Source organism: Erinaceus europaeus, chromosome 16 (genome assembly GCF_950295315.1).
Source record: "Erinaceus europaeus chromosome 16, mEriEur2.1, whole genome shotgun sequence".
Classification (NCBI taxonomy): Eukaryota; Metazoa; Chordata; class Mammalia; order Eulipotyphla; family Erinaceidae; genus Erinaceus; species Erinaceus europaeus.
The window spans coordinates 46965734-46978173 of record NC_080177.1 but is presented as its reverse complement, the minus strand read 5'-3'; the positions used below and the strand labels follow the sequence as shown (position 1 = coordinate 46978173).

Sequence of the window (12440 nt, the reverse complement as noted above, 5' to 3'; positions counted from 1 at the left end):
TTAATTTTTTTGAGAGAGAGAGGAGAGGAGAGGAGGGGAGGGGAGGGGAGGGGAGGGGAGGGGAGGGGAGGGGAGGGGAGGGGAGGGGAGAGGAGAGAGGAAGAGACAGAAGTGACACCAAAGTACTGCTTCATTATCATGAAACTACTCAGTGTGTTGTCTGTGGTGTGGAGTTTGAACCAGGGCTTCACATACAGTAAGATGTGTTCTGCTGAATAAGCTACCTCCTTGTAGTTTAAGATATATCATTTAATTAAAATATAATGCACACATATAATATTTCCATTTTATTTTAAAATATTTACCATATAAATAATATAAGTAAATACATGTATAAATAAATTAATATAAATATTATTTTTAAATATTAAAGAGAGCAAGGAGGGGAGAGAGAGAATCAGAGCATCACTATTGCACATGCAATGCTGAAGATCAAACTCAGTTTCTCATGTTTGGGAGTCCAATCCTTTTTCTTCTGTATCACCTCCCAGACCACAAATTTACCATTTTAAAGTATGCATTACTGTGATTTTAAAATTATTGTTATTTTGCTGCCAGGGTTGTTGCTAGGTATTGGCACTACGGATCCACGACTCCCAGCAGTCATTTTTTTTTTCTTTTCTTTTTATTAGATAGGACAGAGAGAAATTGAGAGAGGTTGGGAGACAGAAAGAGGGAGAGGGGTGGGGGTAAATAACATAATGATTATGCAAAGTGACTCTCATACCTGAGGCTCCAAAGTCCCAGGTTCAATCCCCTGCACCACCATAAGCCAGAGCTGAGCAGTGCTCTGGTAAAATAAAAATAAAATAAAGAGTTAAAAAAAAAGAAGAAGAAGAAGAAAGGAAAAGAAAGAGGGAGAGCAAGACACCTGCAGACCTGCTTTACCACTTGTAAAGTGGACCCCCTATAGGTGGGGAGTAGGGTTCAATCCCTGGGTCCTTACACTTGGTAATATGTGCACTTAACTGAGTATGCCACTACCTGGCTTGCATTTCTGTGATTTTTAAATATATTCACAAGGTTACAACCAACACCAGTATCTGAATTAAGAATATTTTTAATAGCTCCTTTGTTATTCAAACAAAAAATTTTTTTTAAAGTATTTTCATTACCTCCCAAAGAAATTCTGTACCTATTAACTGTCAGTTCCCTTTTCCTGTCAACTCTCCTAGCTCTTGGCAACTAGCAGCTTACATTTTATTTTATTTTGTTTTATTATGTGATAGGACAGAGAGAAATTGAAAGAGGAATGGGAGATAGGGATTCATAGTGCAGGCACCCAGCCCCAGGGATAACCCTGGAGGCAAAAATAAATAAATAAATAAAAACTAAAAGAGAGGAGCGATATCACAGCACTGCTTCACTGTTTACAAAGCTTTCCCTTCTGCATGGTGTCTTCATATGATAGCTGGGGTTTTAAAGCTGGGTCTTTGATCATGGTAAAATGTGCCATCAGTTGTCTCTTCTTTTTTTTTCTTCTAATTTTATTTTATTTTTTCAGTAGAGGTACAGAGAAATTGCAGGTGGGCAGGGAGAGAGAAAGAGAGACACAGTACTGCTTCACTCCTTTCGAAGCATCTGCGTGCAGTTGGGAACTGGGGCTTGAACCTTGCACATGGTAATGTATGTATTCTACTGGGTGTGCCACTGCCCACCCACCCCCTTTTTTTATTTAAAGATTTTATTTATTTATTAATGAGAGAGGAGAGTGAGAACCAGAGCATCACTGTGGCACATGTGATGCTGAAGGCTGAGCTCTAGGCCCCATGAGAGAGTCCATAGCTCTAGCCACTTGCCTCCTCCCAGGTTACTCCCGTTTGTCTTTATTGTGAATCAGAGATGACTTTTTCCAGATATTAATCTGTTCATTCCTTCTCAACCACACCTTATTACTATTCCCTGCCTATTTAGTTTTCCCAGATATCACCAGCCTAGTAACAATATTTACTAAATACTGTAATATGTACTATACATATTAACTTGTTTAAAATTTGTAGATAACGAAACTCAAAAAAAAAAAAAGCACAGGAAACTTAAGGAAAATGCATCAGGGGTCAGGCAGATAAATGTGTCATAGCAGAGATTCTGTATCAAACTGGAGATAACATACTTTGCCTAAAAGTACTATTAAAAATCTTGAATGGCAACAAGGGCAACAAAATAGATGAATGAATGAATGAATGAATGAATATTAATTAAAAAAAAAAATCTTGAACGGGCTCTTCGGGTGTAACTCTTTTCCATCTTCCTGAATCCGGGTTCATCCGACACCAGACACTTCCACCATGCAGCCAAAGTTCGACCCCAAGGAGATCAAAGTTGGTGTGTGCTTTAGAGGTGACCTGGCCTGAGGGATGGAGCGTTCCTCCATCAGGCGAGCCATAGGCCATGCTGCCATTGCTTTTCTTTCATCTGGCATTAAAGCTTCTGCCTGCTAGAGGCGTTTCCGATGCCGTTTTCTGGGTGCCTGCGGCCCTGGCCTGGTCTCCTCCCCGCGAGTAAATAAGGAGGCTGGACAGGACGGCCACCGTGGCCCGGCAGCCACCGCACCCAAGGTGTACCTGAGATGCAACTGCGGGGAAGTCTGCACCACTTTGGCCCCCAAGATCGGGCCGCTCGGTCTGTCTCCAAAAAAAGTTGCTGATGACATTGCCAAGGCTACTGGTGATTGGAAGGGTCTGAGGATTACAGTAAAACTCAAAATCCCGGAACAGACAGGCCCAGATTGAGATGGTGCCCTCTGCCACAGCCCTCAAGGACAGAAAAAAGAAGAAAATATTAAGCACAGTGGAAACAGCACTTTTGATGATATTGTCAACATTGCGTGACAAATGAGGCACCGATCTTTAGCTAGAGAACTCTCTGGAACCGTCAAAGAAATCATGGGGACTGCTCAATCTGTGGGTTCAATGTTGATGGCCGCCATCCTCATGACATCATAGATGACATCAACAGTGGTGCCCAGCTAGAATTAAGAATTACAAAGGAAGATGCTTCAATAAAGGATTATTTGAAATTCTAATCATCATCATCATCATCATCATCTTGAATGGGCAGCCTGAGATTTAGCACAGTGGCTAAAGTGTTGAATTCTCAAGAAGGAGGCCCCAAGTTTGATCCCCAACATCATATGTGCCAGAATGATGCTTTAGTTCTCTCTCAAAATAAAGAAATGAAAAAAATTAAAAAAGAGAAAGAAAAACCTTGTACTATAAAAGACCAGTATATAAGAATTATTTATATTTCTTTATACTAGCAAAGAACAGTCAGTAAAATAAACTAGGACAATTTCATTTACGAATAGCAACAATAGCAGCAAAAAAGAAAAACACCTAAGAGTTTAAAAGTAAGGCCCTATTAGATAGTACGCTTCACCATACATGAAAGCCTAGGTTCAAACCTCTGGCACCATGGTGGAGCACCATGCAAAAGGGAAACTTCACAAGTGGTGGAGCGGTGCTGTGCTATCTCTCCTTTCCTCTCTCTGACTCTGTCTTCTCTATCTCTCACCCTCTTTTTGGAAAAACGAGACAAAAGTTAAGTCCACTGGGCAGGAGGGACACGGTGGTTCACTTGGTTAAGTGCACACACTAGTACGCAAGGACCCAGGTTCAAGCCCCCAGTCCTCACCTGCAGGGGGAAAGCTTCATGAGTGGGCAAGCAGGGCTGCAAGTACCTCTCTGTCTCTCCTCCTCTCTCTCCCTCTTGGTTTCTGGCTGTCTCTATCCAATAAACAAATAAAGATAATACAATTAAGAAAAAAAGATAAGTCCACTCAGAACCCCAACATAGCCCTTGTGAGAGTGGAGAAATGACACCTGGGATTGGGTTGCAGGGGATAAATCATTGTTTTTGCTTTCAACAGTGAGTGAGCAAATCCTTGCAGCAGTGCAGCACTGAGAAGAGGTGGCCGAAGTATGGAGATGCAGTCCAGACCAAAGCCGGGCGAGTCCGAGCTGGACCTGCTGCGCTTCCAGAGTCAGTTTCTTGCTGCTGGCACAGCTCCAGCTGTGCAGCTAGTAAAGAAAGGAAGTAGGAGAGATGGCGGTGCTAACCTGGAGCAGTCTCCCCTGCGGGAGCCTCGGGATATGGTGACACTGGACAGTGAGTGACCCCTGTGAGGCAGGAGAGTGGGCATGACCCTTGGGCCTCAGAGTCTTCCCTCCTTCTGTGACTGTAGTCATCATCTCAGATAACACTTTACCTCTGCTGCTGCCGTCTTGTTTCACGTGAGGAAATGATGCCCAAAGGTTTAGAGATCTGGCCAGATAGCTGGAACCAAAGCTGCATGGTAGCTGCCTTTCTCTCTCTAACATCCTGTTACCCTCAGGCTCCTGATTCCCAGTGTCCTCATAGCTGGGTTTTTGCTTTCTCAGATCTCCCGGATTTGCCCCCAGCTTTGGTTCCTGCTCCCCCAAAGAGAGCCAGACCTGGTCCAGGTTGTCCTCTGCCTGAACATGAAGACCCTGAGGAGAAACTCAGCAGGCATGACCAGCACATCACTGCTGTCCTGATGAAGATTGTTGTGCGTCTCGCCCTGGCTGAGTGGGAGATGTCCTGGGATAGTGAGGAAATTGGGTAGAGGTCTGATTTTGAAAGATGGAAACTTTCCCCTGAAGTCTGGCTAGGGGCTGGTTCAGAGTCACGGCCTCTATAGCCTGGTGTAGTGGATAAAGCAATGGACTCTGAAGCATGAGGTCCCAAGTTCTATTCCTGGCATTGCAGAGATCCCCTCTCCTTTATAAATACATAAATAAATAAATGTTAAATTTTTTAAAATGGTCGTTCTCACAAAGGTGGCTTCTTCCTTGAGTCACATGGAAGAGGACTCAGTAGGATAGGGTCCACTTTATCTTAACTGCTTTGTACTTTATTGCTGCAGGAGCGAGATATCAGCTCAGTGGCTGTGAACCTGCCTGTGCCCAGTGGTGTTGCTTTCCCTCCTGTCTTCCGTCGCTCACAGAGCAGACAGGTAAGCTGGGTTTGCTTCAGGTGGTGCTTAGTCTGGTGGCCACATTGTGCATCTTCCCAGTGATAAACCCAGTGATGTGTGATCCTGTTATAGCAGCATACTTAGACTTAGTACGTATCACTTTATTTATTCCTCATAACAACTATGTAAGGAAGGTATCATCCTTGTTTTCAGAAGAGGACACTGAGAGACACTCCCCACCAACACCAAAGAGATAATTTGTCTAGGGGTGGGTGGTGGAGCACTCAGTTAAGCACACATGTTACCATGCAGAAGGACCTGGGTTGAGCTGTGACCTGTGGGGAGAAGCTTCATGAATAGTGAAGAAGCAGGTATCTCTCTCTCTGTCTCTGTGCCCACACTCTCAATTTCTCTGTCCTATCTAATTTTAAAAAAGAAGAAAAAGAAGGAGGGAGGGAGAGGGAAGAGAGGAAGGGAAAAAAACTTCTAGGAGGAGCACTGGATTCATGGTACAGGCACAGAGCTCCAGCACTAATCCTGGTTGCAATAAATAAATAAATAAAGTAAAATGAAATAAGAGCTAATTTTTCCAACATTGCACATCTAATAGAGGAGCCAGAGACCCAACCCAGATCCTTCACTTCACTACCTGCACCCAGCTTAGTTTGAGGACTGTTATGGGGTCCTTGAAGACTGAGTCAAGTCCCTTTTATTTTTGTTCCTGTGACTTTAGTGGAAAGGGGTTGAGAACAGAGTACTTGCCTGGCAGACCATCAATTACCTGATTTTCTTTTTGACCCCATAGGGGAAATCATCAACATTTGGTAAGAGAAGCATCTTTGCCCAGGAAATTGCAGCACGGAGAGTGACTGAAGCCAGGCTGTCACCATCTGGAGAAGATGTTCCACCCCAGGACCCACCAGAGGGTGAGCTGGAGTAGGAAGGAATTAGGCTCAACCTTTTTGTACAAAAAAGCTAGAAGACAAGGCAAATAGCAAAGAGATCTCAGTTTTTTTTTTTTAAATATACTTAATTTTTTTCTTTTTGAGAGAGAGAGGAAATGATATCATCACTCAGGTACATTCTTCTAGCGTTTGCCCTTCTTCCGTAGCCAGTCAACAGCGTCAGGTTGAGCCTGATGTAAAGTTTCGAGACCTCCTTTGAATCTGGAGAGGTGGCAGTCGTTGACTATGTGGGTCATAGTCTGTCTGTAGCCGCAGGGGCAGTTTGGGTCGTCTCTGGCTCCCCAGCGATGGAATATAGCGGCGCACCGGCACTCAGGTACATTGAGTGCCAGCAATCAAACTGAGGACCCGATGCTTGAGAGTTTAATACTTCACCCACTAAAACACCTCCCAGGCTGCCATCTTTGGATCTGTGTCTTACCTACCTCTAACATGATTTCATTTGAGCCCTCTAAAGTGAAAACTAGAGGGCCAGATAGTGGTGCATTCAGTTAAAAGCACACATTATCATGTATGACCTGGATTAGAGCCCCTGATCTCCACCTGTAGTGGCAGAAGCTTCATGGGTGGTGAAGCAGGTCTGTAGATGCCTCTCTTTCCCTCTATGTGTCTGGCTCCCCCTCCCCTCTTAATTTCTATTGTCCTATCAAATAAAATAAATAAAAGGAAAAATGACCACTGGGAGCAGTGAACCTATTGTGCCAGCACCTAGCCCCAGCAATAACTGGTGACAGTGAAAAATGAAAAATAAAGTGAAAGTTAGAGAACTGGGGAGATATCAAAGAAGCTTTCATGCCTGAGGCTATGAAGTCCCAAATTCAGTCCCCAGCACTATAAGCCAGAGCTGAGCAGTTCTCTGGTAAAAAAAATTTAAAAAAGGTCCAGGAGGTGGCGTAGTGGATAAAGTGCTGGACTCTTAAGCTATGAGGTTCTGAGTTCAATCCCCAGCCGCACATGTACCAGAGTGATGCCTGGTTCTTTCTCTCTCTCCTCTTATTCCTCTCATTAATAAATAAATACATTTAAAAAATATTTCTTTTATTCCCTTTTGTCGCCCTTGTTGTTTTATTGTTGTAGTTATGATTGATGTCGTTATTGTTGGATAGGACAGAGAGAAATGGAGAGAGGAGGGGAAGACAGAGAGGGAGAGAGAAAGATAGACACCTGCAGACCTGCTTCACCACCTGTGAAGCGACTCCCTTGCAGGTGGGTAGCTGGGGGCTCGAACCAGGATCCTTATGCCGGTCCTTGCACTTTGTGCCACCTGCACTTAACCCGCTGCGCTACCACCCAACTCCCTAATGAAATATTTTTTAAAAAAGAAAGAAAGAGAAAGTGATAGCTAGGGGTCAGCAACATAACTCACCTGCTAGCATGCCTGGCCTAACCACATGCACAGGTTTGAGCCCCCAGCACACCTACAGCACTAAGGAAATGTTCAATGTTGTGGTGCCTCTCCCTCCTTGTATGTCTCTCTATCTCTCCTTCTCTGAAAAAGTCAACCCAGGGTGGAGACATCACTCATGCATGAGTCCCCAGTCACTCTTTCTGTCTTTATTTCTGAAATTAAGAGATAAAAATAAGAAGAAGAAGTCCGCTGGAAACAGTGGAATTGTGCTTACATTAGGCCCTAGTGGAAAAAAAAAAATTAAAAGTATGCTATGCCATTTTTGATGGAGAGCTTAACCTATGGAAAGAATGAATGCAGAGGGACCAGCAAACTGGATAATGTATCTGTTTTTCTACAGGCATGATCCAGGTTCTAGCTCAGTCTCCACCAAACGGGCGGAACAGAAGTGTGGGTGGGGGCGTATAGTCCAGTGTGGTGGTGTCAGTGCTGGGGTAAGAGAGTCAGCCTAGAGTGATGAAACCTTGGCAACAACTAAAAATAAATTTTTTAAAAAACCATTTTATAAACAAAAAAAAAATTTTAAAAGAATAGTATCACTACCTACCTATATTCCTTAAAATAAATAAATAATGTGCAAAAAAAAAAAAGGGTGCGGGGGAAAGTACAGAGACTACCACCACACAGTTCAACCCCAAGGTACCTGGAGTTCTATGCCTGGGAAAGTTCTGGGTTCCTGGATTCACCATCTGTCCCTGGAATTAGTGGGATTAGAGAAGAGGGCCAGGTGGTGCCACAACCAATTAAACACACATTACCATGTGCAAAGACCCAGGTTTGAACCCTGGCTTTCCACTTGCAGGGGGGAAGTTTCACGAACAGTGAAGCTGGTCTGCAGGTGTCTTGCTCCCTCTCTATCTCTCCCTCCCCTCTCAATTTCTCTCTATCCTATCTAATTAAAAAAAGAAAGAAAAGAAAAAGAAAAATGACCATAGGGAGCAGTGGATGCATAGTGCTGGCAATGAGCCCCTAGTGGCATTTTAAAAAAGAAGAGGGCCAATTGACATTCCCACCAGCAGTGTAGGAGGATGATAAATGACATAGTGGGGGTTGTATTGTTAAATGGGAAACGGGAATGTTATGCATGTAGAAACTGTTGTATTTACTGTTGAATGTAAAACATTAATTCCCCAATAAAGAAATAAATTAAAAAAGAAGAAGAAGAAGAAGAGGGCCAAAAAGCCCAGTCAGGGAGGCAGTAACCAATTCAATATATATTTTTTTTTCCCAATACTTCTTCTAGGTACTGCGACCTGTCAGGCACTTTCTCCTAAGGAACATAGCTCCCAGCTTCAGTGGGGCAGCCACAGCTTCCAGGAGCCCCATCTGGTCACAGGGCAGGGGCTTCAGGGTCAGGAGGCCAAACAGGAAGTCCAGCGCATCCATGAAGAGAACCTGGCAAGACTGTACACCATGACTCCTGAGGAGATCCTGCAAGAACAGAGTCACTTGATAGCTCAGCTTGGTATAATGTCCCAGCTTTTGTGCCCAACCCAAACTGGAAAGGGAAGCTGCTTTCTGAGAAAGACCAGGTCTTCATGCAGGCTTCACTGAGTAATGCAAGTTTTTTAATGTGTGTGTGTGTGTGTGTGTGTGTGTGTGTGTGTATGAGAGAGAGAGAGGTATGAATCCAGAGCATTACTCAAGCACTTGCAGTGCCAGGGATCAAATTTAAGACCTCATGTTTGAGAGTCCTAATACTTACCTCCCAGGCCACAAGGTTCAAAACTTCCTCCTGGTCATCATAAGGAACACAGATGAGATGAGATATATATCCAGATCCATTTGGCTTCCCAGTCCTGCTCTTACCCACTGTACTAGGTGTATTGTACTATCCAAATGTAAAGGACAGTCCACTTGGGCTGGATAGTGGTATATTGGGTAAAGGGCACATTACTGCATGTTATACCTGTTGAGCCCTGGGTCATTGACTGCAACATGGAAGTTTCATGAGTGGTGCTACAGATCTTCTCTCTGTATCTCTTTTCCTCTATGAAAGAAAAAAGAAAAAAGGCCTAGAATAGGAAAGTCATCATGTGGGCAACAAGCCCTAGTGATAATAATGGTGGCAAAAAACAAAAAAAAAAAGCTTTATACCTGTATATACTCAATTATGTGATGCTACACTAGACCATGCCTTCTTCTTCTATTTACCAAAACAGTAGCACCAAGCTAGTCTTGTTACAAACTGTCCACCTAGCACCACAAAGAGCATGGCATATATTAGTGTTTTCATGAGTGTTAGTGCATAAACAAATGACCTAGAAGTGAAAGAACTGATTCCACTAAATGTCCCAGTCAGCATACATTCATTCATTCAACCCATGGTATGAAGCTGGCACCAAGCACAGGATAAGCATAAACTTGTGCCAGTGACAGGTATGAGGCAGGGTCTCTGAGGCCTCACAAGGCACCAGGGGCTCAGGTCAGGGCTGGCATTCCACCCTTCTTGACCTTGACAAGTAGTGGTCAGACTTCTGGTCTACAAAAGGCTGGGGAGGACCCATCCTATCTATTCTCCTCTCAACCCTCTAGATCCCAGCTTGGTGGCCTTCTTGCGATCTCATAGCCAAACCTGTGAACAAGCAGGAGAGAAGAGCACAGAGGAGCAAAAGTCTAGAGGCCCTGCTGTGCAGGTCACTGGGGGAAAATGCACCGTGCCAGTTTCTCCCAGTGAGCCCAGAAAGGAAGAACTGGAGCCCAGAGCCTCAGGTTTGGAGGGGGTGGGCCTTTCTTGGAGCAATAAGATAGAGGAAAGTTTCCCCTTCCCCTTATCCTGCAAAATGAGAAGCAAGACAATCTTTCCTTGGATAATTCACTATAGTCCTCATTATTGCTTGACTCATGCCTTTTTCCTTTACCTGCTACTTGTTTACTAATTTTGTTGCTTTTCCATCCCCCTTCCTTGTTCAGAGGCTGAACATGGCTAGACCCCTTGCCCCCAGCAGGCCAGCCACTCTGCACTGGCAGCAGCTTAGCTGACCCAGGTCTGGCTCCCTTTATCCTCCTCTTCCTGCCTCTCCTCAGTGCTGGGGGAAGGCGACCACAAGGCTGCTGGGAAAGAACCTGACACAGTCCTTATTAGCATACCAGTCCTGTAGCAGAGAGGCCAGTGAGAGAAATTACTTCCCAGGAACTGGATTCTTTTATTAGTGATTAACAAGAGATTGAATTATGAGACCCAACAATCTCTTGCTCTTGGCTGAGCTCTGGGCCAGTTGAGCACTTTGGTTAGGGGCTAAGTGAGGCAGGGCGAAAAAGTCTGAATTTCTGCATCTTGCCCCTTACTCCTTGTCCCCATCCCCTACTGTTTTGGAGAGCTGATGCGAGAGATGGGTGAATATTATTCCTGGTTCTTTCTCCTGTGTTCCCTCTTTCTCTCCAATAAATGCTTAGGGTCTGCTAGGACATGTCCTGCACAGGTGACATTCACCCAGTTTCAAGGAATTGATAGCCCTGAACCATGTGATACAGCCATAGCTGAAGGCAGAGGCTACCATTCCTTGGAGTAAGGTGACTAACAGCTGTGAGCTATACACTAAGTCCTCAGGCTATGCTACTGTGCTTCCTTCACCCCAGCCCTGGCACTGCCTGTGACTCCCAATAAAGAGTGGCTACACATGGATACTGTTGAGCTGGAAAAGCTCCACTGGACTCAGGACTTGCCCCCACTACAGCAACAGCAAACTCAAGAGGTGAGGGGCCGGTGACTTCTATGGGCTGGAGTGGGGTGGGTGAGACTTGTTCTCTCTCTCTCTCCCCAAGTATGAGAGTCAGCCTTCCTTGATGCTCACTTTCCTCTCATCATTTGCCAGGGCCCCCAAGGCCAGGGAATCCCAATTTCAGAGGGAAAATCGCTGGCAGTTAAGGTGAAGAGCAGGTGCCTTTGTCTCTCCTTATGGTTCTCTTTCTCACCCTCAGAGGATGCAGGCCCGATTCAGTCTCCAAGGAGAGCTATTGGCTCCTGATGTGGACCTGCCCACCCACCTGGGCCTTCACCACCATGGAGAAGAAGCAGAGGTGAGATGTGGCTAGTTCCCGGCAGAGACTTGGAAGCAAGGACTCTGGTCAGTTGCCTCTGGGTGCCTGATTGACAAGAGCCTTCCTGTCCACTCAGGCTTTTAGGCTGAAACTCTCTGTTGCCGGTTACCAGAACTCACACCCTCTCCCATCCCCCAGGAGGCCTAGATGAGCACCTTGCTCAGCTACCATGTCTGCCAGGCTGTGCTGCTCCCATGGAGCTGTCACACTGATTTCCTCTGAAAGATTCCTGTAGCTCCTCTCACAGAAGGTCCTAATCCCTCTGTCTAGCCAGACAGACCTTCCGTGCTTTGTTGCTGCTGTCCCTACAGTTCTTCTCCCTCACTCTTCACACCTGCTGCTGCTCTCTCCCCTTTGCTCTGTGCCAGTCAGCAGAGCTCTCCCACCAACTTCCAGATCGCCTTTCTCTTCTACCAGTTAAACACTGATTACTGCATTTATCCCAGCCTGCCTTATACCAAACTAACTTGTGTACAGATCCCATCTTTAGCATCTTGAGTGAGCAGAGGTGAGAGTTATCACCTACCTATCTTTCTCCTGCCCTTGGCATTTGCACTGAACTCTGTGCCTGGTACTTCAAGGTTGCTGTTTATTGTGCAGGTAGGGCATGGGCTGTGCTGCCCACCAGTTGACGCCTTCTGCCATTTATTTATTTATTTATTTATTAGAATTTATTTATTTACTCATGAGAAAGAGAGAGATAAAGAACCAGACATTACTCTGGTACATATGCTGCTGGGAAGTGAACTCAGGTTCACATGCTTGAGAGTCTAATACTTTATCCACTATGTCACCTCCTGGACCCATATATAAATTTTAAAAAATATTTATTGAACAGAGACAGCCAGAAATTGAGAGGGTAGGGGGAGACAGGGAGAGAAAGAGAGACACCTGCACAGCTTCACCAGTTGCAAAGCTTTTCCCCTGCAGGTGGGAACTGGGGGCTTGAACCTGGGTCATTATGCATTGTAATATATGAATTCAACAAGGTACACCACCACTCAGTGCGCGCGCGTGTGTGTGTGTGTGTGTGTGTGTGTGTGTTAACCAGAATACTGCATAGCTCTGGCTTATGGTGGTGCCTGGGATT

The 12440-nt window shown here is 45.0% G+C and overlaps 1 protein-coding gene and 1 pseudogene across 4 annotated transcripts in view; both read left to right on the top strand.

Moving 5' to 3' along the window:
• The window catches only part of RPAP1 (RNA polymerase II associated protein 1), a 53125-nt gene that overhangs the window by 15496 nt on the left and 25189 nt on the right, over positions 1-12440 (top strand). For 3 of the 4 annotated variants that reach the window (XM_007536480.3, XM_060175052.1, XM_060175051.1), the window contains exons 2-9: positions 3869-4107; positions 4380-4528; positions 4886-4975; positions 5742-5862; positions 8553-8774; positions 9845-10021; positions 10889-11004; positions 11231-11329. In XM_007536480.3, the coding sequence (XP_007536542.1) occupies positions 3921-4107; positions 4380-4528; positions 4886-4975; positions 5742-5862; positions 8553-8774; positions 9845-10021; positions 10889-11004; positions 11231-11329 (1161 nt within the window). In that variant the 5' untranslated portion in view covers positions 3869-3920. Of the gene's footprint in view, positions 1-3832; positions 4108-4379; positions 4529-4885; positions 4976-5741; positions 5863-8552; positions 8775-9844; positions 10022-10888; positions 11005-11230; positions 11330-12440 lie in introns of those variants that run through there. The other variant, XM_060175053.1, reaches the window with a different exon arrangement.
• Positions 2289-3665, top strand: LOC103125662 (large ribosomal subunit protein uL11-like; annotated as a pseudogene).